This window comes from Eulemur rufifrons, chromosome 3 (assembly GCF_041146395.1).
Source record: "Eulemur rufifrons isolate Redbay chromosome 3, OSU_ERuf_1, whole genome shotgun sequence".
NCBI lineage: Eukaryota > Metazoa > Chordata > Mammalia > Primates > Lemuridae > Eulemur > Eulemur rufifrons.
The window spans coordinates 3,152,272-3,179,657 of record NC_090985.1 but is presented as its reverse complement, the minus strand read 5'-3'; the positions used below and the strand labels follow the sequence as shown (position 1 = coordinate 3,179,657).

Here is a 27,386-nt window from a genome sequence, read left to right as displayed (position 1 = left end):
GATGTATTCCCTTAAAACTATCCGTGCTCAGTGTCCACGTGTTTCCGGTTTGAAGTTTCCAGTTTGAAGACCACTGCTCTAAATCATACATCGCAGTTTCCGTTCAGTCATTAGAATTTCCAGTTCCATGTGGTAATCGCAAATTGAGCATTGACTTGAAGTAGATCTTCCCTTCCCCAGCCAGCGCTGGCCTCAAGCAGGCCATTGTCATCAGGAGGTTGTGGGGTCTCTTAGCATCTCCTAATCCAGAGCTTCTGGCTCTCTGGGCTTGAATGGTGGGGTAGGAGGAGGGGAAAGTGAAGCTGGGAAGTTTCTCCTTGTTTGGTGACTGTGTAAGATGGCTTTGATCTCTCTGGTCCCTGACAGGTGTTCAGAGCTGACTTCCTTACAAGTGACACTAAATACTACACCTACCTTGGTGCATAGAGTGCGTGCATTAATTTTGTTGTTGTTAAACAAATACTAGACTGCAAAGGTCTCTTCTCTAAGGATGGCTGAAGAAAAATATTGGCAACTTATTGTCACTTTTGTAAAACAAATACATGAAAGTGTGTGTGCGTGTGTGTGTAAACTTAGAAAAAACGTAGAAGGAATTATCCCAGACTGATTACATCTGGGAATAGGGGGAGCTTTGCCACTTAATTCTAATAACTAAGTCAAAACTTTAATAAGATTTGGTAATATTATATATTTTGTATTTTCCATTATTTTTTAAATTTTATAAAATACCATCTACATTTTTCAAAAAAGCTTTCGTAGGTCAAGGCCTAGTTATACAATTTTTAATTTAATACAAGAGGTTCTTGCTTATTCACTAAATTAGGATCATGTCTGTTATCGTAGCCCCTTGGAAGGCTGAGGCAGGAGGATTGCTTGAGGTCAGGAGCTTGAGATCAGCCTGAGCAAGAGTAGACCCTGTCTCTACAAAATATAGAAAAATTAGCCAGGTGTGGTGGCTTGTGCCTGCAGTCCCAGCTATTCAGGAGGCTGTGGCAGGAGGCTTGCTTGAGCCCAGGAGTTTGACGTTGCAGTGAGCTAGGATGACACCACTGCCTTCTAGCCCAGGTGACAAAGCGAGACCCTGTCTCAAAACAAACAAAGAAACAAAAAACAGGTATATTATTTATAATAGAACTCTTTAGATTGATATTTATTGGTGAGCATCAGAAATAAAACATTCTCAGCTTCAATTTTCTACCTCCTTTTGAAGGTGATGAAATTTTCCTAGGTTGGGCAGGATAGCTTGAGAAAATGAAACACATGTTTCTGGCCAAAGTATTTCATGTGGCTCAAAACTGGTTCTATCATTCTATGATCTGATCTTTTAAACTCATCTAAAGAGCTACACAACATTGATTGCCCCTATCAAGTCTTCGCCTACCCCGTCAGTGAAAAGGGTGCATAACAGAAGAAATCCCACAAAGGCAGAAAGGAAAAGAATAACTCCCTCCCAAATCCCCGGGAAACCTCAGTTCCCACATGGGCCTTTTTGTGGTCTGGCCCCCAGGCACAAATGGGTTCCAGGAACACAGGGTCCCAGAAAGAAAGCGGCCTTCGTGCTTAATTCCACTCCCAAAGACTCTACCTTAACCCTGCAGGGTGCTCTACAAAGAAAATTCTCAAAGACCACATTTTGCTATGAAAGGAGTGAAGCACAAAATACCATTTAGAACCAAACTTTTAAAAAGGTCAGACTGATAGAGGCCTACAACTAATGATCATTGGCTTGGGTACATGTGGCAAGCTTTTAAAGGAACAGAAAGAGATTTATGGGAAAGATATCAACTTCATCCATCAACCCTAATTGAAAATGGCCAAAGAGAAATGCAAATGGATGGAAACAGGCATCGGTGCTGGAAACTAGGGAAGGGCACCACCCAGGCTGGAGGAGTTCTGCCCACTGCAGTGCAAACTGCAGGAAGCCGCCTGAGCCAAATCATAGACCCCTTTCTGAGAATGAGAGAGGGTGTGCAAAAAGTAAATAGGAGAGATCTTACCAGACCAGACCCTCAGTAACAGCCCCTAATTTCTGGGTGTGAGAGCTGAGAGGGGTCAGCCTCTGTACGGACTGGGAACATTGACGCCAGCTGGAACTGCTTTTCCCAGAGGGGGTCCACACTTGGAATCAGCTCCTGCAGGAAGCCCAAAGCCAAGGTGGGCCTGAGGGCAGAAGGCCTTCTTCCTGGTACGGTGGGCAGGGCCTACACAAGGTGGATGGTCCTGGGCGCACTTAGCCAAGAGGGGGTGGGGCCAACCCTCTATTTCCCCTCTCTTCTTCTTCTTTTGCTGAGATGTTTCCTTGACTCTATCTTCCCAATAAGCAATTCTGATTTCAGGTTTGTCCATTCTGTGCTCACTGTTTTTGATTTGAGTTTTCCTTCCCTTCTGATTGCTCCTTTTTCATAGTAGCCTCTTCTTGTTTTGCGCATACAATATCTTTTCAAATTTCTCTATGGGTATTAATTAAAACTATTAAAAATTCCCCTTGGTACCTTGATTACTCTGTTTCTTTTGGATCATTCTGAAGTTTCCTCTTTGATGTTTTCTCTTGCACTCCTGGTTTTCCTCAAATTTCTGTGACTGCTGGTTGTCAGTGTAGGGGAACGAAGGGCCAGGTCTGTTACTGCAGGTAGCTGGGGTAGGTTTTATCTGTTTGCCTAACAGTCTTCCCTCCTTACTGGAAGGACTGATTGCAGAGTGGGTGTGGTGATCAGTGGGCTTTACACTAGGGTCAGTGGCCAAGGGGGACCAGAAAGAAAGGTTGGAAAGAAAGGTTTTACCCCGGAATTCAGGGCTTTGCTCTGGGGCAGGGCTGCGTCTCCATGCTTTCCCCCGTATCTGTCGGCATGTTTGGAAGGATGTCTGGCCTCTCTCAGGTCTTCATACCCACTTTGAGGCTCACCCCATCAGCGCAGTCCACTCTCTTCAGAGCGTGGGCACAGGCTTCAGTGTGGAGACAAACCCCCTAGCCGCCTGTTGCTTAGTCGATAACATTAATGGCTACTATTTATTGAGATTTAAGAGTGTCAGATACAGTTCTAAATGCTTTCCATACAGTAACCCTTAGGAAGCAGCATTACTGTTTTCCACATTTTGCAGATAAGGAATTGGAGGCACAGAGAACGTCAGTAGTTTGTCCACAGTACCTCTCTAGTTAGCGGTGGAGCAGGGACTTGAACCAAGATGCTGTAACCGCAGGATTGGTCTTTGGGTATAGAGATGCGGTGCAGGGATGCGGGTGGAGTGGCTCTGTTGGTCCTTTTTATTAAGTTCCCTGATGATTCCCTGGGCTCACTCCGTTCTTTTTATGTTTGCTTTGTTTAGACTTGGAATTTCTCTGTATTAACTTTCATTTTGGGAGTAGTTTTCTACCATGTATATATTGGTTGGCTTTTTCCTCAGCTCTCCGATCCCATCTGCTCTCCGTCTTCTAGGAATTTCTCACCATTTATGATCTGTTGCTGGCACCCTTTCTTGTTTTTCAGCCCCATTATGCATGTGTCATATGCCTCTCTCTATATATATTTGGAAATTTATTTAAAGGAATTTGGTACAGCACAGAGGAAGATGTGTGCATTTGGTCCACCATCTTGATTCAATTTCTGCAATATTTACTATATGTGTTTTATATACTTACTTTCTCATGGTGAGATTAATTTTTTTTATCATGCTGTTATAATGATTATACTTGAAGTGGCGTCTAGGGTGCAGGGGACACAGTCACGGTGTAATAGCCCCTGGGTTTTTTGTTCTTGTAAGTGTAGGTTATTGGACTCTATATGGTTTAGCTGTGATTCTGCTAAACAGGGACTTCCAGATATGGGTCATCAGACATGAACATTATTTCTACTATTTAGACAGAAGTGGAAGAAGTGGGCCAACGTTGCTCGTTAAACTTCTTTCTAGACCAATAAATCAGGATAAATGCAATGTATGTAAATATTAAAAACGTTGAATGCAAGGTTCATGGAAGGGGTAGTGAAACATATGATTTTGTTTTTTTGCGGAGGTGGGAACAAGGTCTTGCTCTGTCACCCAGGCTGGAGCGTAGTGACGTGATCATAACTCACTGTGGCCTTAAACTCCTGAGCTTGAACAGTCCTTCTGCCTCAGCCTCCTGTGTAGCTGGGACTACAGGTGAGCACCACCATGCCTGGCCAATTTTTAAAATTTTTTGTAGATATAGGGTCTTGCTATTTTGCCCAGGTTGGTCTCCAACTCCTGACTTCAGTGATCTTTCCATATCAGCCTCCCAAAGTGCTAGGATTACAGATGAGAGCACCATGCCAGGCCCGTATGTTTTTTTTTAATTGAAATAAAATATATACATACAGGAAAGTGTACAGACCATACATATGTATTTTAACAAAGTGATACATCAATGTAACCAGTTTGAGACACGGAACATTACCTGCACCCAAGAGGACCCCTTGCAACCCTAACTTTAAGGTAACTACCACACCAACTTCTGTCACCATAGATTAGTTTTTCTTGTTTTTCAATTTTATATGAACGTAATAATGCAGTATGTACTCTTTTATTTTTGAACTTAATATAATTTAGAATCACAGAGAGGAGCTTCTTCCATTCAGTGTTATGCCTGAAATTTACCCCAGTTGTTACATGTCATAGGAAAAGTTAATTCTTTTTAATTAGTATTTAATATATAGTGTTGTATTATAAAAATAGCTATAAATATATTTCATTCATTTTACTGCTAATGAATATTTGAGTTGTTTCCAGTTTTTGGTTATTATGAATAATGCTGTTTGTACATGAATTTTGGTGCACATACATAGGAATTTCTGCCGAGTGTATACCTAGGAATGGAATCGCTGAGTCATAGGTCATGTCTATTCATATACTCAGCCTCAGTAGATTCTGCCAAACTGTTTTACAAAGTAGTTGTACCAATCTATACTCCCACCAATGGTGTATGAATGTGCCAGTTGCTCCATTAATCCTTGGAAACATTTGTGTTGTCGTTGTTTTAAAATAATTTTAGCTATTATGGTAGGAATGTAGTAGCATCTCATGGTGGTTTAATTTATATTTCTGTGGTCATTATGAGGTGAAAATAGTTTCAAATGCTTGTCGGCCATTTGCATGTTGTCTTAGTCCACAGGGCTGCTACAACAAAAATGCTATACAGACTGGGTGGCCTAAATATTAATAGGATTTTTTTTCTATGTTTATGAAGAATGTCATTGGTCTTTTATTAGGGATTGCATTGAATTTGTAAATTACTTTGAGTAGTATTGTCATTTTTAACAATATTCTTTCAGTTCATGTTTTTGTATTTTTTTCTGTTTCTATTATCAATGTTTTATAGTTTTCCTTGTATAGATCTTTCACTTCTTTGGTTAAACTGATTCTTAGTTACTTTTTCCTCTGCTTGATCCATTCTGCTGTTGAGAGCCTCTAATGAATTTTTCAGTTCAGCAAATGTATTTTTCACTTCTAAGATTTCTGGGATTTTTATTAGTATTTCAAACTCTTTGTTAAATTTCTCTGATAAATTTCTGAGTTGATTTTCTGGGTTCTGTTGGTGATCACTGAGTTTCCTTAAAACTACTATTTTGAAAACTTGGTCAGAGAGTTCACATATCACCTTCTTGTTAGGGTCAGTTACTGATTCTTTGCTTTGTCTGTTTGGAGAGATCATGTCTCCCCTTTTGCTGTTGTTTCTTGTGGATGTGCATCTATGTCTTTGCATTGAAAGATTGATTATTTATTCCAGTCTTCTCTATCTGGCTTATTTTTGTTTTTATTGGATATATTTGCTTAGAGGTTCTTTACTGCTAGGTCACTGCCTCCTTTTCAGCTCTAGGTGGTGCCTTAAGCCCAGGTTTGCCTTGGCTTTAGCAAACAATTAGAGCCATGACCTTTCTGAATGGGGAGGTCCCAAAGGGGATATCCCGGCAGTGTGAGAAGGCCAGCTAGGAGTTCGTCCCCAGGGGACCTGTGGGAAAAAGGTCCTACAGCATGGTGCTGCTGAACAGCCACTCTGATTTGACATCTCCTACAGCCGAGTTACAGAGCAGAATTTCTGGGGCTGAGGATGGTAGTCTCACCTCCCCTCTTTGTCTCTGCCTGTCCTCAGGGATCTTTCTCCCTTCAGGCACTTGTGATACTTCTTGTAGGTTAAGGCAGGGACAGGTCTCCTGCTAGGGAACCCAAGATGGTGGGGAAGCTAGTCGTCCACCTAGATCTCACATTTTCCAGTGTAGAAAGTGATGCTGAGGGTGTCACAGATGTGGTAGTACAGTTCTCTTACTGTCTGCTTGAAGTTTTTTCACTTCTCTGTGGCCCTAGGACCTGTCTCGTATCTTCATATTTGAGTTCTGGGATATTTCTGGTGATAATCTTGGTGCTGTATATATGTTTTTGGTTTTCTGTGCGGGAAAATGAAACCAGTTTGCTTCCATGCTGCCATTTTGGAAGCAGAAGTCCTTTTGCCTTCTTTTGGATTAATCTTTTATTTTTGTTATTTCCTTTGACTCCTTTAGTGGCTTGCTAGTTATATATTATTTATGATTCTGTAAGAAGTAATACTAGATATTATGACATGCATTTTTTAAATGTGGTGGAGTCTTAATTAAATTAAATTTATCACTTCCAAGCAGTAGAAGAGACCTTACGACAATCTGACAACTCTTGTTGGCTTTTGTGTTATTGTTTTCATGTTTTTAAAATTCTACATACATTTGAAACCTCACAAGATATTATTGTTGTTTGAAGCTATTACTGTTCATTTAGATTCATCTTCCTGGTGTTCATCATTTCTTTCCACATTTTCCTGTTTCCATCCAGGATGGAATTTATATATATGTGTATATATATGTATATATATATATAAATTTATTTTTTAAAGAACTCCCTTTAGTATTTCTTTTGGTGTGCGTCTGCTAGTGAGGAATTCTTTCCATGCTTTTGTCTGAATATTTCTTTAATTTTGCCTTTTTGTTGTGAAGGATATATTCATTGGGAATAAAATTCTATGTTGGCAGATATTTTTTGGCAGCACTTTAAGGATGTGATTTCATTGTCTTGTAGCTTCTTGATTTCTGTTGCAACATCAACTAACAGTTCTTTTGTTGCTTCTTTGAATGCAGTGCATATTTTTCTCTTTGTTTGCTTTTAAGTTTCTCTCTTTGTCTTCAGTCTTCAGCAGTTTGACTATAATGTGCCCAGATATGTTTTTCTTGTTCACCATGCTTCTGCTTGGAATTCCTAGAAAAGCTTGAATCTATAGCTTGATATGTTTTTTTCTATTTTAAATAATTCTTGGCCATCTCCTCTTCAAATATTGCTTCTTTCCCATTTCTCTGTCTGCTTATTCTAAAATATACTTGTGTTGGGTATTTTCACTGTGCCTGATATATTTATAATGCTATTTTTTGTGTTTTTCATCCTCTTTCCCTTTACATTTCAATTAGGATACTATCTACTGACTTATCTTCCAGTTCACATATTCTCTCAGTTGCAGTGTCTATTAACATAATTATTATTAAGTATGAAATGTCCGATTTCCTTAAGTACTAAGTTTGACAGTTGATATCTCTGACATTTCACTTTGACACTTCTTGTTTTATGTTTATTGTGAAGGTACATCCTCATTCTTTCAAATGCATGTTTTGGCTTGTGATTATCTTTCGAAAAATTTTTTAGAGCAACTTTTGTGAAACCATGGATAAATAAAAAATCTGTGTTATTTTCTAATATGAGTTCTGTCGTGGAAGCAATGCAGTGCAGATAGCTTGAAATATCAACAAAATGTTTGGGAAGGATGTGGCTGATGAACACATAGTACATTGATGGTTTGAGAAATTCCATTCTGGTGATTTTAATCTTGAAAATGAGCCAGGTGGATGACCTGAGACCAAGGTGGATAATGATGAGCTGAACGCTGTAGTGGAAGCAAATGCATCTCAACCGGTGGGTAAATTAGCAGCAAGGTTATGTTACTATTCTAACAATATCGGACCATGTGAAACAAATGGGCAAGGTAAAGAAGCCGGATTAGGTGGATTCCGCATGAATTAAATGAGTGTCAGAAGAGAAATTGTCTTGAAGTTTGCCTTTCTTTGCTGTCATGACATAAAGATGAACCATTTCTAAACCGTATTGTCACATGTGACGAAAAATGGATTCTTTTTCACAATTGCAAGCATCTGGCACAAGGGTTGGATAAAGATGAACTGCCACAACACAGTCTAAAACTGAATGTTCATCAGAAAAAGCTAATGGCGTCTGTTTGGTGGTCCAACACTGGTTTTACCCATTACAGCTTCATGAAAAACCTGGTCAGTCAATTATAGCAGATGACTACTGCAACCAGTTGGATGAAATGATGAGGATACTTGCAATTAAACAGCCGAGATTGGTCACTAGAGATAGGCCAAAACTCTTGCAAGACAATGCTCAACCACATGTTGCACAAACACCGCTGCTCAAACTACAGCAGCTGGACTTGAAAACTCTCAGTCATCCACTGTGTTCACCAGACCTTGCACCAGCTGACCACCACTTCTTTCAGCCTTTGGACCACTTCTTGTAAGGAAAAATATTCAATTCTCAACAAGCTGTGGAAAACACCTTTTGCGATTTCCTCGCATGCTTCTTCACTGCTGGCATAAACAAGCTACCGTTAAGATGGCAAAACTGTGTTGATGGTTTAGGCACACACTGTGATTAATTGTACTGCTTGTCTGAGATATAATAAACTACACTTCTGATTCGAAATTGGATATTTCCCATTTAATGACCTATATCCTTCTGTTGGATTCTTAATTTTAGTTATTGAATTTTCATCTGCTCTTTTTATGTTTTCCAATTTTTTGATAAAAATTACCATTGTCATCTATTTTCTTGAACATATTTATTGTAGTTGTGCTAAAGATAATTTCTGATGTTGATATTGGGATTGCCTGTTAGATTATCTATCCTTTCCTTAGTCTTCCGTGGTTTGGTTCAGTCTCCTGATACGCCACATGATTTTTTATTTCAGTAGCAGATGTGTGTGAAGAATTGTAGAGCTCTGGGTAATGTATCTCGTAGAGATGCTCTGGTTTTATTCCAGTTGATAATGAGGGTAAAGGCTAATAACCATACTACAAACGGGTTGAAAGGATTCAAGTTTGTATTTCAAGCTTTGAGAGGTCATGACTCTGAGCCCCCTGTTATTCTCAGGGTTTAGGCCTTCAAGGATGAACTAAAATCCCAGATGTTTAACAGGTATCTCCTTAGTAGGCAGTCCTGAACTCCAATTCTTGTCTCTTGATCACAGTGATACTGCAAAAATCTCTGCTTAGATCATCAGCCTCTTAGCAGCCTCTTTGTGCTGATTTTTTAGCATCTTGCCTTGTGCATACTCAGCTTCGGAATTGTCAAAGCCTGGAGAACTCGAACACCGTCTGTCAGGTTTGCTTCTTTATGTTCCCCCTTTTCCCAGAGTCTGGCCTCTTATATCCTGGTTGCCTTGGTTACAGAGCATTCCAGTTTTCCTCTTGCACAGCTAGCAAGACTGCTGCAAGTTCCAGGCTGGGGCTTTTTGCTCAGACTTTATGTTCTATGTTGGAAGACAGAAAATTCCCCAAAGAGAAAAATCATCTGTGAACGCATCACCCCCTCGGTGTGTTTCCCTGTATTCCTCCTGGTTTTGGCCCCTCAGATCCTGGCTGCCTGGGTTGCTCAGAGGCCCTCTTTTTAGATTTTAAGATTTGAGATCTTTTTAAATTTTAAGATTTGAAAAAATTTTAGACTTACAGAAAGAAAAGTTACAAAACTATAGTACAGAGAGCTCACATATACCCTTTTCTCATCTTTCTCTAATGTGAGCAACTTAAAAATAACCTTGGTGACTCGTACTTAAAATTGAGTCTTGCCGTACTCTCCAAGCTGACACAAACAGAACATGACTGCCAACTGCTTGAAAGAAAGAAAGAAAAAAAAGAGGAACCAGTAGAAAGGGTGAAATTTTTGGTGAGGGTTTCTCAAAGTGTGTTCCTCAGAACACCACCCCTTGGAGATTTGTCCTGAGACATCTCCCCTGGCCAGGTTAGTGTGGGAAATGCTGCATCTTTCATGTGTGTGCCCCCTGGAAATCCACAGAGCCTGTTGCCATTTTAAAGCCTCTGAAAGTGTTTTAGTAAAGAAATCTGCTTAATTTTGTTTTCCCTGTGTTTCTAAACGTATATAGTCAAGAGCTGTTTTGTGTTTTGTTTTTTGCCTGACCCTCACTTACCTCCCATGGAGCTAGTGTTTTGTGGCACGCATATTGGAAAATACTGTTCTGGAGCCATTTATAAAATCCTGAGGTACAAATTTTGCTTTTTTACATTTTCTTCTAGGTTCTGGCTTTCTTGCTGTTTAATTTCTTGCTTCATAGAAGGGAAGAAGATGGAGAAGCCAAGGTTTTTTTGAAAAAGATATTTGCGCAAGAAGGCAGCCAAGGCTGTGTTAACATTTACCATTAAAACCCAACACATCTAGGTGAAACACTAAATGCAAATCTTCATATTTCCCAAATAAATCTCTTTGACAATTTGTCACCGCTCTGTTGTAGTCTTTGAAAATAGTTTTAATTTTCCTATTATTCACAAAATTGGAGCCACCAAGGAGTAGATGGTGAACTCTGACCATGGCACCAAGGGCATGCTGAGAGAGGTCTGAGTTGCAGCATAAAGTCCCTTTTCCACTGGGGACAACACGTGAGCCACATTGACTAGCCACATGTTTGTGTTTCAGATGTGTGACTTTTGTCTGGTGAGCCTAGGTCACAGGCAATATTTGTGATGGGGACGCTGAGGTGAGGGTAGCTTGTGTTTGAAGCGGAAGGAGAGTTTTAGAGCGAAATTTTGACACCCTTCCCAGTCTACCTCTTCATATAGTGTGTGTCCCTTGTCATGTCCTAACAGGTCTGCCTGCCCACCACCTGGTTCTTCTCAGTCCCTTCTCCCATGCACCACCTGACTGATCTTTCTGAAGTTCAGATCTGTTTGCATCACTCACTCGCTTAACACATTGACTGCACACTAGGAAAAAACATATGTTTTTCCTTGGGTCCGTGGGGTTTTATTACAAAAATAGAATAAAAACTTCGAAAGCAAAATGATCCTTTCTAATTTAATGAAAAATGTGTTATTTTTTGTTGTTTTCTGTGTGTGAGTTATATGCAACTTGAAAAATAGTTCTCTTGGTTCCCAAGGTGAAGAGACGTAACTTACATATGCTTTATCAGGCCCCAGGATCAAAACTACTGTGAGTTAAATACAACTCACGTGTCAGTTAATGTGTTAAAAATCTCCACTGCCCAGAGGATGAAGGTCAGCCTCAAGGTCTGGCCCCCGCCTGTCTGCCTGTCTGTTCCTTTTCATTTAGAGTCTTTCCTGTCAGTTAGCCTTATTGAATTGAACACTCTCATCTGTATTTTTACTTTTTAATCTTTACCTATGCTATTATTTCTGCCAGAAATGCATGTCTTCTCTTGTCTGTCTGGTGAACTCCATATATCCTTCTAGGCTCTGTTTTGGAACTTTCTCTCTCATCCATATAATTTGTTTCCTTCCATCTGGGTTCTACTGGCAAATTCTACGTCTCTGTTATGGAACAGTACGCATCTCACCGTGTGTGGCTCTTCACGTTTCAGCTTCATGGTGGGCCTATGAGCTGCTGGAATATAGAGCGACTGATCTTGGTATCTCTAGCATATTGACCCAGCTGGTAGACTTTCCAACGCTGGAAATCAGGTGTTTCCAAATTAGATTCAGTGACACTGTGTCAGTTTGAAACATGAAGGTGAAGTGTTCTTTTAAATGTATTTAAGGTTTTACATTGGTTTCTAAATATTGCTTTTGCTGAATCCCATGGGTTTTGATATATTTTATTGTTGTTAAATTTAAATTTTTTAAATTTCTATTGAGGCTTCCTTTTCAACTTATTGTTATTTAGGGCAGAACTCTAAAATTTTATGCCTACATATTTATTTTAACTTTTGAGTCCTAATTCAATTACATTACGGTAAAAAAACAAAACAAAAAACAAATAAAAACCAAATAAACATACTCTTTGGGTACTGATTGATTTTGGGACCTAGCACGTGGTCAGTTTTTGTAATGTTCCACCTGGACTTGCAAAGAATATACATTGTCTATTTATTGGCTGGAGGGATGTATGTGTATGTGATCGAGGTTGTTATTTTGGTCATTCAAATCATCTATATCCTTTTCAATTTTTTTTATTATGTTTGATATGTCAGTTTTCTGATAGAGTTATATTAAATCTCCTACCCCAATGGTGGATTTGTCAGTTTCAGTAGTTTAGTTTTTGTTTTATATTTTTGGCAGTTATGCTTATGCTGTTGCTAGATACAATATTATTATTGTAACAGAATTTTGGTGGATTGTTCCTTTTATTATAAGGTTGAGTCTCTTTCCCTATTCTTGCCTTGCCTTAGGAAGGTATTTCTTCTCTGATATCATTGTTACAGGCTTTATTTTGGTTAGTATTCTCATAGTATGTACATTTTGTCTATTTAATTGCAGTCTTTCTATATGTTTTGTTTTAGATGTGACTCTTAGAAGCTACACATAGCTGGATTTTAAAAATATGCTCTATTTATTTTTTAATACGTTCATTTAATCCATTTATATAGATAATGACTACTGATCTATTTGGACTTATTATTACTGTCTTATTTTGTGGGTTTTTATTTTATTTTAGTTTTTTTGAGACAGAGTCTGGCTCTGTCACCCTAGGTAGAGTACAGTGGCACAATCATAGCTCACTGCAACCTCAAACTCCTCACTCAAGCAATCCTCCTGCCTCAGCTTCCTGAGTAGCTGGACTACTGGTGCTCACCACCATATTTGGCTAATTTTTCTATTTTTTTGCAGAGACGGGTTTCTCTCTTGCTCAGGCTGGTCTCGAACACCTGACCTCAAGGGAGGCTCCTGCCTGGGCCTCCCAGAGTGTTGAGATTACAGGTGTGAGGCACAGTGCCCGGCCTTATTTTGTGATTTCTATTTGCCATTCCTTATTTTCCCCCATGCCATTTCTCCTTGCTTTCTTTTGGACTGGAAAACAGGAGGTGTTTTACCAGTATGCTGGTGTGGTGGTTATGTTAAAACATGCATTGTGGCCGGGCACCTGTAATCCTAGCACTCTGGGAGGCTGAGGTGGGTGGATCGTTTGAGCTCATGAGTTCGAGACCAGCCTGAGCAAGAGCGCGACCCCGTCTCTACTAAAAATAGAAAGAAATTATCTGGCCAACTAAAAATATATGGAAAAAATTAGCCGGGCATGCTGTTGCATGCCTGTAGTCCCAGCTGCTCGGGAGGCTGAGGCAGGAGGATTGCTTGAGCCCAGGAGTTTGAGGTTACTGTGAGCTAGGCTGAGGCCACAGCACTCTAGCCCGGGCAACAGAGCGAGACTCTGTCAAAAACAAAACAAAACAAAACAAAACATGCATCGTACCATACATATATCTTAGTTGTGCTTTTAGTAGTTACCACTGATTATATAACACGGGTCCTTCCGTGCAGCATTTCAACATGTCTGAAGTTGTGCCTATTTCTCACCCCCTCCTGAACACAAATGAACCTTAGCGTGCTCAAAATACCCACTGAACACCCTTCCCTCTCCCTATTTTATTATTGCCTAAGGTTTTCATTTTACCTTTGTGTAAATGAAGATATGCTTGTTTTTGCCTGTCTGTCTTCGGTCGGTAGTTAAATTTACCACCATGGTTTGCCCATTTCCTTCTCACTGTTGTTTCGGGGGCTCCATACTTTCCCTCTTGGTTCAATTTTCATTTCGAGCATCACTTCATTAGAGACTGTGATGGTCTGACTATGTGTTTATTTTGTTCTTTTTCCTAAACAACAGTTTAGGGAGACATAGTCTGTCCTATTGTTTCATAAAATTTTTACCAGGAATGAATTCTTGTTATGTTTTGTGATTTTGTTGGCTCTCTTTTTTGGTGTTATATTTTATTCATGTGTTTTAGAATTTAAATGTGAGATGAGTTTTAATTTTGGAGGGAGTATCTTTTTACCACTTTTATGTTCGCTTCTTTCTTTTTAAGAGTCAGAGTCTCGCTCTATTGCCCAGGCTAGAGTGCAGTGGTGTCAGCATAGCTCACTGCGGCCTCAAACTCCTGGGCTCAAGTGATCCTCCTGCCTCAGCCTCCGAGTAGCTGGGACCACAGGCATGCGCCACCATGCCTGGCTAATTTTTTATTTTTTGTAGAGACAGGGTCTCACTATGTCGGCCAGGTTGGTCTTGAACTCCTTGCCTCAAGTGGTCCTGCCGCCTTGGCCTCCCAGTGTGTGGATTACAGGCATGAGCCACTGTGCACGGCCCTTGCGCTCACTTCTATTTAGTGGTTGTGGCTTCCTCCATCCGGCTTCCCAAGGCCCGGGTACAGAATAGTGGTTTCTGTTCTGCGGTGATATCAGGGATATCTGGATCCAGCCACAGAGCTGGGCGATGACTTGATTTACTCTTTGTTTTCCTGTCTCCCTGGGCCTGCGGATTGTCACATGTGGTAGCATCAGACAGTGGTTTGCATCTGGATAGTTTTGTTTCCAGTCTCATTTCCCTTCCCATCCCCTGGCTTTGAGCAGAGCTTGTGTCCAGGCTCTTGTCATATGCAGCACTTTTAAATGCCTTTTTACCCAACAGGGGCCAGACTTCTGGCTGCCCTGGCCCATGCGGACAAGAAGTGCAGCAGGCCTGAGGCTTCAGCCTTGCCCAGCATGTTGTGTTTCTATTCATTTTCAGGTTGACAGAAGGTGTTTATTCTGTTTTTGAGCATTGCTTACCTTCCTGGTTTTCTTTTTTGATGTTTATCGTTGCAGTGTATTCAGAGCATAGGGGGTGCACCTGAGTTGAATTTATCTAATCATCTTACCCAGATTAGAAGCTTGAGTATTGACGTTTAGCTAAAAGAAATAACCCTGTAACCCTGGGATAAGGCCACCGGCCCTGTAGGGATCAAGCCTATCTTTTTCATTCTTATATCCCAAGCACCTGTTGCAGTGCCTTGCACATAGTAGATGCTCAACAAACAGTATTTGTTGAATAACTGGCATGTCAAATACAGTCAAGTGGCCTAAATATCTATGCGGTGTGTGTTTCTGTTTACTGTATCAAAACAGCTGAATTTCAATGGGGAATTCAGGAAGAGCAGAAGAATGGTCATGGCTCTTCCCTGTGACTTCTGTTGGAAACTATCCCATATGTTGCCTCTTTCCAAACAAGAAAGGCATATTAATCTCACTAGTTTCTGTTCTTGGAAATAGAAACACCCCTTCATCTATTAGACACTTTGCTTTCAAAAGTGAAAATGTGTTCAGATTAAAGAGGTTTCAGGTGTAACTCTCAACGGTAAAGGGGTTTTCGAATGGATATTTTCAAATTTATTTAAAACAGAGATCTGTGGGTGGGCTTCTGTGATTGCAGTGGCCATAGGAAATTACAGGCAACCCTAGCACACCATGCCAAAACACAGTGACTTCAAACAGACATCGTTTAGTTCCCAGTTCCGTGGGTCAGCAGTTCAGGCCGGTGCACTGGGGGTGTCCCCTGGGATGGCCGGTCTCTGCTGGGCTCCGTCACCTGTGCAGTCAGCTGCTGTGGTAGCCGGGGCCTGGTGGTCTGAGACGGCCGATCTCCGCTCCATGTGTTCTTCCTTCTCCAACCAGTGAGCCCAGGTTCATTCACATAGAGAGGTTAAGTGGACCTCGGAGAGTGAGCAGAAGTATCTATAAAACCTCTTTAAAGCTATAAAGTGTTTATAAACTTGGTATTCACACCAAGTGGCTTACGCTCTTCTGTTGGTCAGAGCACATTGTGGCGTGGAAAATAGACTTCCCTTCCTAACGGGAGAGCTGCAAGCACTGGCCGTCTTCACAATCTACCACGGCAACAAAACGTGGAGGCCCCACTCCCTCCCCCAGGCGAGGTGGTATCACTCTCATTAGAGCCTCAGAATATTACCTCTGAAGCTAAGAACCAATGTTTTAGAGGATTTCACTATTGAACGACAACTAGAAAATGATTTAACATATTGTCTTCTTCCAATCCGTCCTCCTTGTTCTTTAATCCAACCCCACTGGTGGCCAGAGTTGCTTTTCTAAAAGGTTTCTCTAGCTGCCTTGTGTTTGGTGAAGAATCTTAGGGGACGTCTCGCTCATACCCTGTATCTTGGCACCTGAGACTGATCTGGCCTCTGCCTACCTTTCAGGTTTCACTTCCCTCCATTCTCCCTTGAGCAATAATTTCCACAGTGAAACAAAATTTCTTGCTGTGCTGTTTTTTGAGCACATTTGCCCTACACTGGTTGTTCTCAGCTGTCTGATGACATTTTTGGTTGTCACAACGGAGGGTGTGTGTGTGTGTGTGTGTGTGTGTGTGTGTATGTGTACGTGGATGTGTGCTGGTGACACACAGTGGGCGGAGACCAGGATGCTGCTAAACATCCCCCATAGCTCAGGACAGCCCCCACGGCAGAGAACTGTGTGGCCTGAGTATCAGCAGTGCACAGGTTGAGGAAACCTGCACATTCTTGCTTCAGGGTCTTTGTTTTACGGTGCCTCATCCCAGAAGGCCCTTCCTTAGGTGCTTCCTGGTGAAATGTCCCCTGTTCTTAAAAAGCCAGCGCAAATGCCAAGTCTTCTAGGAAACAGGTCCTGCGTGGCCCTCCTCCCAACGCTGAGAGCTCTACGTCCATTCCATGCACCACTGAAGTGTCCACCACTTAGTATGTTTGCAATAATTTGTATATAGTACTATTAATTTTTCATTGTTCCTCCTTTGTACTTTAGTTGAGTGTCTGTTTTAAGTCTTTTGCTGACCTGTGTGTTCTCAAGTGACGAGGATCCTATCTCACCCTTGTTTGTGCTAGAGCACTTAACCATGTGCTTTACACATAGCAGGTTCACGGTAAATATCTGCTGAGTGAGTGAGAAATGCGTGTCTTCCCACAATTTTCTTAGAGGACTTAGTTCAGAAAAATCCAACAAGTTGAATCCAAACTTTTTTGGTTTTTGTTTTTAATAATTTAGGTCAAAAACTGTTATAAGAAATCATTGTGCAATGCAGTTACTTATGTTTATTTCTCTGCAGCTATTTAGTGAAAAAATAAGTGGTGCTGAAGGAACGAAACTAGAGGACGAATTTCTGGACATGGAAAGGGTAAGAGCACTTTAATGCATAAACTGTGTTAGAAATTGACTTTCATTGTGATATGAGATACACTGCTAACTCTAAAGGATATTAGTTAGAATGGAAATCTAGAATGTTTAAATATGGGAGTGGATTATGCCATCCGAAAGGCAATACTTTCCCACTTCCCAGCCCAAATCGGCCCCTGCAGAGTCACACATCCAGTCCACGCAGGGGGAGGAAGGAGACGGGATGTGGCTAACTCGCGCCCTCCAGTGGCCAGAAGTCAGAATGCGCAAAAGATGGGCGATCTTGGCCCACAGTTACTCCAAAGCCAAAGTCATTGTGGTTATCTTAATATATCTGGGAGAATCAAAATGTATTTCTGGAATAAGACCCTTCAAATACACGAAGATTGATGTACTGTGTGGAAGACTCAGACTGTTCTCAGGTGTTCCAGCAGCTGCATAACAAGTAACTACTATCCTGGTTCTGCCACTTAGAACCAGCAGTGTGGACTCCCATAAGTCATTTCCTCTTTGAACTGTGATACAAAGATGACAACGTGTGCCCTGCCTGCCTCACACAGATGCTGTGATAATTATGAAAACATTAATGTGCTTGAAAGAATTTAGAAAAATATGGCTGACTTAGTACAGAAATGATTGTAACACACCCCAGAGAAAGACTGTAGAGTCTCTGTCCCTGCACGTGTTTCCTGGTCCCTGTGCAGGGTAGCTTAGGTGGAGGCAGAGCTGGGACCAGCGGTAACTACCAATTTACTCAGTTGCCTCCCTCTTTGGGCCCTTCACACACAGCCTCGTTTTCATAATTAGGCTCCTCAGAGGAGAGAGGGAGGAGAGAAAACCAAACATCTACCCCCAAGTGCAACTTCAGTGGATATGGGATACGGGATATGGCAGGGAGCAGAGGGGTGAGCAGAAGCAGGGGAAGGAAGTCCAGCCCGGTTGTGGCCTGGGGGAGGCCTCTCTTTAGGATGCCGGCCCCAGCCAGCCTGTCTTCTGGGAGTTCCCTTTTTTTCTGGACGAGAGGTGTAAAGTTTCTAGAAATGTTAATGCCTTGAGTGGAAAAACTTAATTTGCTTTTGATTTTGGAAAAAAGTTAATTTCTAAAAATCAAAAACCATAGAGATATTTTCATATCATTTACATACCCTAAATTGCTTTTAAAAAGTCTCCTATTATATAAAGATACGATGTGCAGCTTTATTACTAACAGAATGATTCGGTTGAAATGTTAAATTGAGAAGCATATTTCAGGAGTTGTAGTTTCAGTTGATGGGTTGAGATTCCCTCTTATTCACCTCACTTTCCCTCCAAACATCCCAGTGAGTGACAGAAGAAATATAAAAATGAAATTTATCATCTGTTTTATTACAGCAGTGAAAAGTATGGAAATGTATGATACATGACAAGAAGTTTTAAGGAGTCTCTGGAAGAGACACATTAGATGGTATCACACCCACCTACAACGTAACACAGAAATGACAAAGTAATGGAAAAAAATATTACATGATAAATGCTAAGCATATAAAAATAGAGGAGCAATAGTAACATCAAAGTAAAATTTGATGTATAAAAGCAGTCAATGGAAAAATTCTTTTTTTAATAATAAAAAGGTACAGTCAATATAGTCTATCAGGAAATTAGAATAGTTATGAACAATTTTGTACTACATGACATAGCATTTAAATTTACAGTAATCTCATAGGCTCATGGAGGATTTGCATAAAATATAATTAATATTAATAACTTGTATTACAAATAAATATGGATATTAGCATTCCTCAGATGAAGAATGCATATTCTTTTCAAAAATTCCTTTGGAGCAATTACGACAATTAATTATGTACTAGGCTACAGGAAAAAAACTCAATAAATTTTTCAAAGTAAAATCATAGAATACAAAAATTACAGGATATAGCTTCTAAATGCTGAATGTTTGGAAGTTTAAAAACATGTAAAATAATTCTTAGTTTAAAAGGAAATGGAAAAGTAAAATTACAGATTAGTTAGTCATGAGTGTCAGAATTCTATATGTGAAAACCTGTGATATATGACTAAATCTTAAATGCGTTATTTAATAGAAAATTTGGGGAGAAAGGAATAAATCATGCAATCCAAGAAGCTATGAAAGTAACAACAAATTAAATCACTTTAGGTAGAAGGTAGAAATCAATATAAGTAAAAAGATTAATAAAATGGAAAACAATAAGATAGAAACAATAAAGCCAAGAGTTGTGATTTTTTTTTTTTTTTGAAAAGACATAAAATGATAAATGTCTACTAAGTATGACCAAGAGGGAGAGAGGGGAAAAACACAAATATATTACATAAAGAATAAGAAGTAGGATAAAACCCCAGATACGGATTTTCTTAAGGAAAATACCATAAATAAACCGGGGCTGACACGGGGGCTGGTCTGTGAGCGTCAGTGGCACAGACTTCAGGGCACCCTTGGCACAGGGTGCCGGCATTAAATGGGAATTCCAAACGTAATCAGCCAAAAAAGATGCCTCCACACCAAAATTATTTTACAAAAATAATTTTCACCTCTTTACTTTCCTCTGTTTGATCAAATATTTGCCTAACATTTTGTTAATTTGAAAACACACACACACACACACACACTAATATCCCTTGTTATTCTGGGAGGGAGATTTTTGTTTCTTTGCTCTTAAACTACATGAGTTATTTTTTTCAATGTTCTTCTTGACTGCTCGTATTAACCAGCAGGTTCAAGGGGCCTCTCGCACCTGTACAGGGTTCATCTCTGGTGCCGGCGCCCAGTCTGCCCTGATAGCATCTCCAGCGTGTATGTGGCAGGGCCTCCAGGGCTCTTGCAAGTGTTTTGGCCACTTGTTTCTTGGCCCTTTCCCCCTCCCAAAGATATAAAAGGTTCTAAAGTAGAAAATAGCCCCTCTCTAATTCCTCTCACCATCACCTTTCAGAGGTGACTCTTGGCTTCCTGGTGGCTTTTCATGTCCAGAGAGGGCTGTGACATCAAAGGGAACACTAAGTTGTGTTTCAGTCAATATCTAACTTATTAAAGTTGCAAATCTAAAACTAGTTTTTCTTAAGCTTTAAACTGACCTTAACAAGTCTTTTTAAAAAATTTATTAATTTTTGTATAAAAACTGACAATCATTTTAGTTAATTTTCATTTTAGGTTCCATTCACGCACAAGCTTCACAGATTCAATCCTTGAATATTTACCATCAGTTACATAATTAAGCAAATTCCCACAGACATTTCTAACGACAAACTCTGCAAATGCAATGCATAGGATTCCCTCAAATTTCACATCAAATTTAAATAGCATTTTCCTAAGCACATAAATTTCTTGTAACTGTAATAAAACCTAAACACTTAGGTGATGAAATTCTCTTAAACATTTCAAAGATCTTCGCAAAAAGAGAGCTCACAGTTTACAAGACTTGTTACCAGGCCGAGTGCACATGGACACTCCCAGCTGCACACACAGCACACAAAGAGTGTCAACAATACGGGTTTGATTCACTTCTGTACTGTTCTTTTAGACTTTCCTCGGACTCCAAATTTGGGCATTTGGTTAAGGGGAACAAATACAATTTCAGGATGGACGAAATTGCTTGATTGGAAACTTGTGGACCTGACCAGATCATAGTTTTTAAAGTTACAAACATCATTTTTTTTCTGTTATAAATCATTCTGCAGTGTGCTTTCTCCCTAGCAATGCACTTTGGGCATCTCCCCAGTAAATAAAGGTCTTCCTTATTATTTTTTTCTTATGACTAAAGAGTATTCCTTTACTTGGATGTTTTATAATTTAATCTGTCTCCTATTATAGTTAGGTTGTTTTCTATTTTTAATACTACAGAAAATGGTCTTAGAAACACCTTTGTGCTTCACTGCAGTTTGCGAGTGTGTTTTCTCTACGATACATCCCTGGGAGTATCTAAGCGGCCACATCAGTGTGCCCCTTAGTAAGCACTTCCACCGTCGTCTCTAGGACGGTTGTGTCATTTTGCATTCCTGTTGCGTATGAAATTATCCGTGACTCCACACACATATAGTACCCAATATTGGGTATAATTGATTTAAAAATATGTTTATCGATCTGGAGAGTAAAAAGCATCTCCTTTTAATTCACAGCTCCTCTGAATATTTTGTCAAATGTTTATTAGGCAACTTGTGCTTTTCCTCTTTTGTGGATTGCCAGTTTGTGTTCCTTTGCTTTTTGTTGATTATTTTGTTTTTTTATTTGTTTTTTTTTTTAGATGGGAGTTGTGAGTATTACAGATGCTAACCTAACCCTCTGTCCTTTATACATTTTTCTTTCTGTTTGCCACTTGTGCCAAACTTCGTGGACTGCGTCCTTCACTGTTCAGTTTTCAAGTCAGAAAATTGGAGTCAAGTTCAGTTGGAGTCAGAATTTCAGTCTTGTTATTTGTGACACTCGGGTTGTTCAGGTCATGCTTAGAAGCTTCTCACTCCAGTATTTCAAAATATTCTCCTCTATAAGTTACTACTTTCACTCTGTCTTTAGGTTCATATTTTTAATCCTGTCTATAGTGTGAAGTATCGATAGAAATTTATTATCAATTTGCCAAGTTTTAACAAAAAAAAATTGAAATTATAATAGGATTTGAATTTATTTTACATGTTAATTTGGGGATGATTCACATTTTTCCAAAACTGAGTTTTCCTATCTAGGAACAAGATTTTTCAAATAGGTGTGAATTTTTCATAATATTTATTTCTTGTTATTGCATATTTTTATTGCTGTATGAATGAGATCTTCTCCTTTAGATTTTCTTTTGGGCTATTGATGGTATAAAATAAAGCTATTGAGATTTGCATTTTTAACTTTATTGTATATTCTTGTATTAGTTCTGGTTAACAGTCAGAAAGTTCAGGAATTGTTTTACAGAAGGAAATAGTCAGTCTGTTTTTTTTTTTTTTTTTTGAGACAGAGTCTCACTCTGTTGCCTGGGCTAGAGTGGCGTCAGCCTAGCTTACAGCAACCTCAAACTCCTGGGCTTAAGCAATCCTCCTGCCTCAGCCTCCCGAGTAGCTGGGACTACAGGCATGCACCACCATGCCAGCTAATTTTTTCTATATATATTTTTAGTTGGCCAGATAATTTCTTTCTATTTTTAGTAGAGACAGGGTCTTGCTCTTGCTTAGGCTGGTCTCGAATTCCTGACCTCAAGCCATCCACCCGCCTCGGCCTCCCAGAGTGCTAGGATTACAGGCGTGAGCCACCGCGCCCGGCCTGGAAAGATTCAGCCTTACTCTGAAAGCGTTAACTTCAGCAAAAGTTTTGGGAAAACTTAGATGTTAACATCTTCTGACCATAGTGCCAATGAATTTGTTTAGTTATAATGATTACGATTCTTTTGTTGTTGATTTCTGAGGTAGTTTCTAATATGAATCATGACCATGACATCCTTATAGAAGTACAGAATTCAAGTTCACCTGGCAGATAAGGAAAGCTTGGCTCAAGTCTAGTCATAGTTTTGAGAGTCTTCTAGGTATATGCAATAATCCAGTGCAGCATAATAACTATAACACATTTTCTACATATTACATTAATATTCATTTTAACGAATGATAAGAAAAATAAATTAGTGTTCACTAACATCACTGGGAAAAGGTGATGTTCCAAAATCAAAACTTGAGAAAAATATTGCCCCTTTCAAAATGTTGAAAACATTCATTTGGATGAAAATCATCCAAATGGTGTATTAAATTAATGAAAATTACTTCCCTATTTATTCTGTGAATTCATTGAGTTTGTCACTCACATTTTAATGTTGTCTTTTTTTGTTTGTTTGTTTTACTTTTAAGAAAATAGATGTTACCAATAAAGCCGTTGCAGAAATTCTCTCAAAAACCACCGAATATCTTCAGCCAAATCCAGGTAAAGTAAGATGACGTCTTGAAATACTCTCGTTCATTTGCTGTCACAAGCTCTAATAACCCATGTCTGTTTGGCACTTGGTTGACGTGATCTAGAAACAATGTCTTCTGTGTCCAAATAAGGAAAATCAGTTTTTCAAGTTGAGTCCCCAGTGGGCAAAGGTCACGGTGAATCCCATCTGATGAGAAACAGCAGATATTTCTGCGAACTTCGGTTGATGTCATGTGGACGGAGTGTTGATCTGAGCAGCAAGGCAGGGCTGACTTGTGCAAAGATGTTTTTCATGAGATGCTTCAGAAAGCCGCTAAACATATTGTGAATGTTTTCCTACTCAGTTATTTCCTCATTTAAAAAAAAATTTTAAAAAACAAAATTTCTGCCATCCTGTTCTAAAGGTGTATGTTAATTTGAAAAGGCTTTCACGTCACGGCTCAGAGCCTGAAGAAGTGAGGCCTGAGAAGGTCCAGAGTTACGCCAGCGTCTGCACAGGAGGTCTAACTCCTAGGGCCCAGAGCGGCATCCGTTGATGAGGTTTTCCTAGGTTGTGAGTCATGGGAACCAGCAGAGGGCGCCCAAGCCTTGCGATCTGTGGATTCCCAAACCAGCCTTTACTTTTTAGGAATTTACTATTTGCATGTAGTTCCTGTGATTCCCTTGGCAGTAGGCAGCAGCACATACTTAACCATCTGAAAATCGAGAAAGTAAAAATTTAGTAACATAAATTTTGTCAAATATATCCAGAGAGGACGGCAGGTTTAAAGTTCTTTAAAATGTTTTGATGATAATAGCTTTAAAAACTATAATAATGTATCTTCTCCCTGGCCTCATCAATGATTGAATGAACCACACAGGTTTCTTTTCCTGATATGTTGGAAAATATTTAATAAGTGCTTCCTCTGTGCTTGAGACTGTCCGGGGTGCTGGAACACACTGCTAAGTCAGACAGAGACCCCACCCTCAAAGAGCCGACACTTGAATGGTGTAGGGAGGTTTTGGCCAACAGTAAAAGTGTCCACTGGCCAGAGGTATCTGGTTATTCCTGGAGAAGAGGAAGCCCTGGCAGCCTCTGATCCAGTGTGATGGCCCTCACTCACATGCCTGCAGAGCGGGACTGAATGTGCGTGTGCGTGTGTGTGTACATGTATGTGTATGTGTACATGTGCTTGTGTGTGAATGTGTGTGTATAGGGGGAGTGAAGCCTTTGGGCCTGGGGACCTGGAAGATAAGTGCTTTGAGGTTGAGGTCAGCAAGGTTCAGAAGGCTGGCACTGGGAGTGTCTCAAGCCCTGCTACTCAAAGTGTGGTCCACGGCCCAGCAGGATCCGCATCCCTGGAGAGACTGCTGGAAACGCAAAATCTTGGGCTCGCCCCAGACTGACTGAGTCAGACTCTACATTTTAACAAAATCCTTTGGTTATTTGCATACACATTAAAGTTTGAGAAGCACTGATCTAGAATACATTAAAATAAACATATAATTATGAAAGTAGAAGAAAACAAATTTGTCCTTTGACTACCTAAATTTATCTCAAATACCTCAAGCTAGGATGTGATTCACTCTCCAGCGTACGGAATGAAATCCCAAATCCTTAGGTTCCTGCTCAGCGCATAGTCACTTTTTTCTATAGATAACTCCCATTTGTCCTGCAGTAAATTTTTTTTAGGTTGACCCACCCTACTCTTTGTCCATTGATTATACCATAAGTATTTCCTCTTCCACACTTTACTGACGCTATTTTCTGCACCTTTTAGGGCATCTTTCAATCTTTTTCTGCACAGGACTGTCTTTTCCTTTCCCTGCACCACACCAGACTTTATTTTCATAATTATGTCATGTATTTTCCCTCCCAGTAACTAAATTGTGAGCTCCCTGAGGACAAAAGCTGTCTTGGGTCTCTCTGGAGTCCCAGTAATAAGCGCAGTGTGTTGCATGAGGCTGGATTAGTAGATACTTATCGCCTGAGTCAGAGGAAAGAAGCAGCGACTGCCCATCCCCTCCCCAGGGAGCCGGGCGCTGAGCTGTACCTGGGGACCAGCAGCACAAGGCTACCGTCCACTGTGGCAGGGTTGGTGTCCCTCTGGGGTTCTGCCTCGTAAACGTGGGCGGCAGAGCCCCTTATAATACTGAATATCATTGGCCTGAATCAATTCTTGGGAGCAGTGTGTTTGTGTGCATGTGTGTGTGTGTTAATGACCATTTGGTAGTTTGAAACATTCATCTCAGTAATTCTGTTCTTTGCTTACACTTGGTCCCCAGGAGAAATGATCTGCACAGTGTCTGACTTCACGTGTTAGCAATTTCAAGCATTCCGAAGGGTCTCGCTCTAGGGGTAGTGCTTGTAATAGCCCCAGTTACTATTATGTGGAGTCAGCAAAGTGTCCTGTGATTTCTCTGTCTCATCCTGGCTGTGCAACACCAACAGTGCACCCAGCACCCACCTGGGCACAGAATTGAGAAAATTAAATAGGTCCTGCGTGGCTGTTTCATGGCTCCTGTCTCTGGCATTTTGTCGAGGGTGACCTTGATTTTGGCAGCTGCATTTGTTAAATGCTATGTACCTGTCACTCCACCTTGTAACTTTAAGGAATTACAAATGACAATGTTTTTAAGCATACAGAGCTAAGCTAGGAATGCTGAACACTGTGTCGAAGATCCGAGGGCAGGTGAAGACCACTGGGTACCCGCAGACGGAAGGCTTGCTGGGGGACTGCATGCTGAAGTACGGGAAGGAGCTGGGGGAAGAGTCCACCTTCGGTGAGTGTTCACATACCACCTGGTAGAACTGAGAACCCCTCCTGTGTTGGTGTTAGTTTATGTACACACCCTTCAGTTCAGCAGCCTCTGTTATTTTTCATATGACGTGTTCATTGCAGGAGGTTTAGAAAACACAGGTAAGTAAAATAAAAGAAAATGCTAACATTATGCACAATCCCATATCCACTGATAGGCCCAGTTAAAGTATCCTTTATATGTTGTTTATTCTTATATAAATATATATTCACATATACCTTTAAAAATTAAAATGGGTTATAAATCCTTTTGTAACCTGTTCTTCCCCACTAACTATATCATGATCCATGTCATGAAAGAATTAATCTTCTCCAATATTATTTTTAAAGGCTACATAATATTCCACGAATCATAGTTTGTTCAATCAATCCCATTTACTATTTTTTTCTTTATGTAGAAAAATTTTACAGAGCATTTATAATAACCATTTTCATAGGTAAATCTTTGGGGAGAGCCACAATTATATTCTTTGACATAATTTAGATGAAATTCATAGTAGTAAAATTGCTGCATCAAGAGTAGGCCTACTTTGCACCCCAGTGGAACCACCAAAGAAAAAAAAGGAGTACGCTTATTTTTCAGGCTTTAAATCATATTCCCAAATGACGCTGCAGACGGGTTACACCAGTTTGACATACGTGACCTTCCTGCCAGGGGTGGAGGAGAGTATGTTTCCCAACACAATCACTAACCCTAGGAATGATCTTCTTAGTTTACTTTTAAGTTACTGATAATTTTAAATGTTATATGTAAAAATGATATCACAGTGCTGATTTGATTTCACTTTTTGGACTACATGTGAGATTTTTTTCATGTTTGTTGTTGTTTTTGTAAATTGTGTATTTGTGTTCTCTGCCTGTTTTTCCTTTTTTTCCCTTACTGGTTTATGAGCTGGATAAATGGTCAGGATATTGGCTCTTTGCATGCCGTATATGCTGATGGAGTTTTGTCCCAGGAGGCATTTACCTTCTGACTTTGTATATGAAGGTCGTTGTAATCGAGAGAGATTTTCACTTTTACCTAGTGGAGCTCATTAGTCTTCCTTTATGGTCTCTGGCTTTGGAATCATTAGAAAATGTTTTCATTCCTACCCCTTGCAAACAGTGTAAATGTTTACCTACACTTTCTTTTGAAATGTGTTTTCTTTTCTTACCTTTAGTTTTCCAGGCCCCTGAGTTTACTGGAGAGACTGCAACAGGGCTCTGATTTCGTTTTGTGTGTGTCCTGGCACTTTATTGAAAAGTTCACCTTTCCCCTGCTGATTTGAGATGACCCTTTTATTACAGACTAAACCTTTATACTTTGTTTCTGGTCTTTCTCTTCTGTTTCTTCGCCTATATTCTGTTTTGATACAGTATCTTGTGGTTTTAAGTATTTTAGTTTTAAAATATATTTTAATATATTTTTCCTACAATTTCCTCTAGTTATTTTATTGTAAAAATTTCATGGACATACTTACTGGTTTTATTTTTCCAGATGAATCTTAAGTCATTTCAAGTCCC

The 27,386-nt window shown here is 40.0% G+C and overlaps 1 protein-coding gene across 6 annotated transcripts in view; it reads left to right on the top strand.

The window, feature by feature from the left end:
* SH3GL3 (SH3 domain containing GRB2 like 3, endophilin A3) overlaps window positions 1-27,386 on the top strand; it is a 125,607-nt gene that overhangs the window by 58,624 nt on the left and 39,597 nt on the right. For 2 of the 6 annotated variants that reach the window (XM_069465646.1, XM_069465648.1), the window contains exons 2-4: window positions 17,131-17,199; window positions 23,022-23,094; window positions 25,712-25,848. In XM_069465646.1, the coding sequence (XP_069321747.1) occupies window positions 25,725-25,848 (124 nt within the window). In that variant the 5' untranslated portion in view covers window positions 17,131-17,199; window positions 23,022-23,094; window positions 25,712-25,724. Of the gene's footprint in view, window positions 1-17,127; window positions 17,200-23,021; window positions 23,095-25,704; window positions 25,849-27,386 lie in introns of those variants that run through there. The other 4 variants (XM_069465644.1, XM_069465645.1, XM_069465647.1 and 1 more) reach the window with 3 other exon arrangements.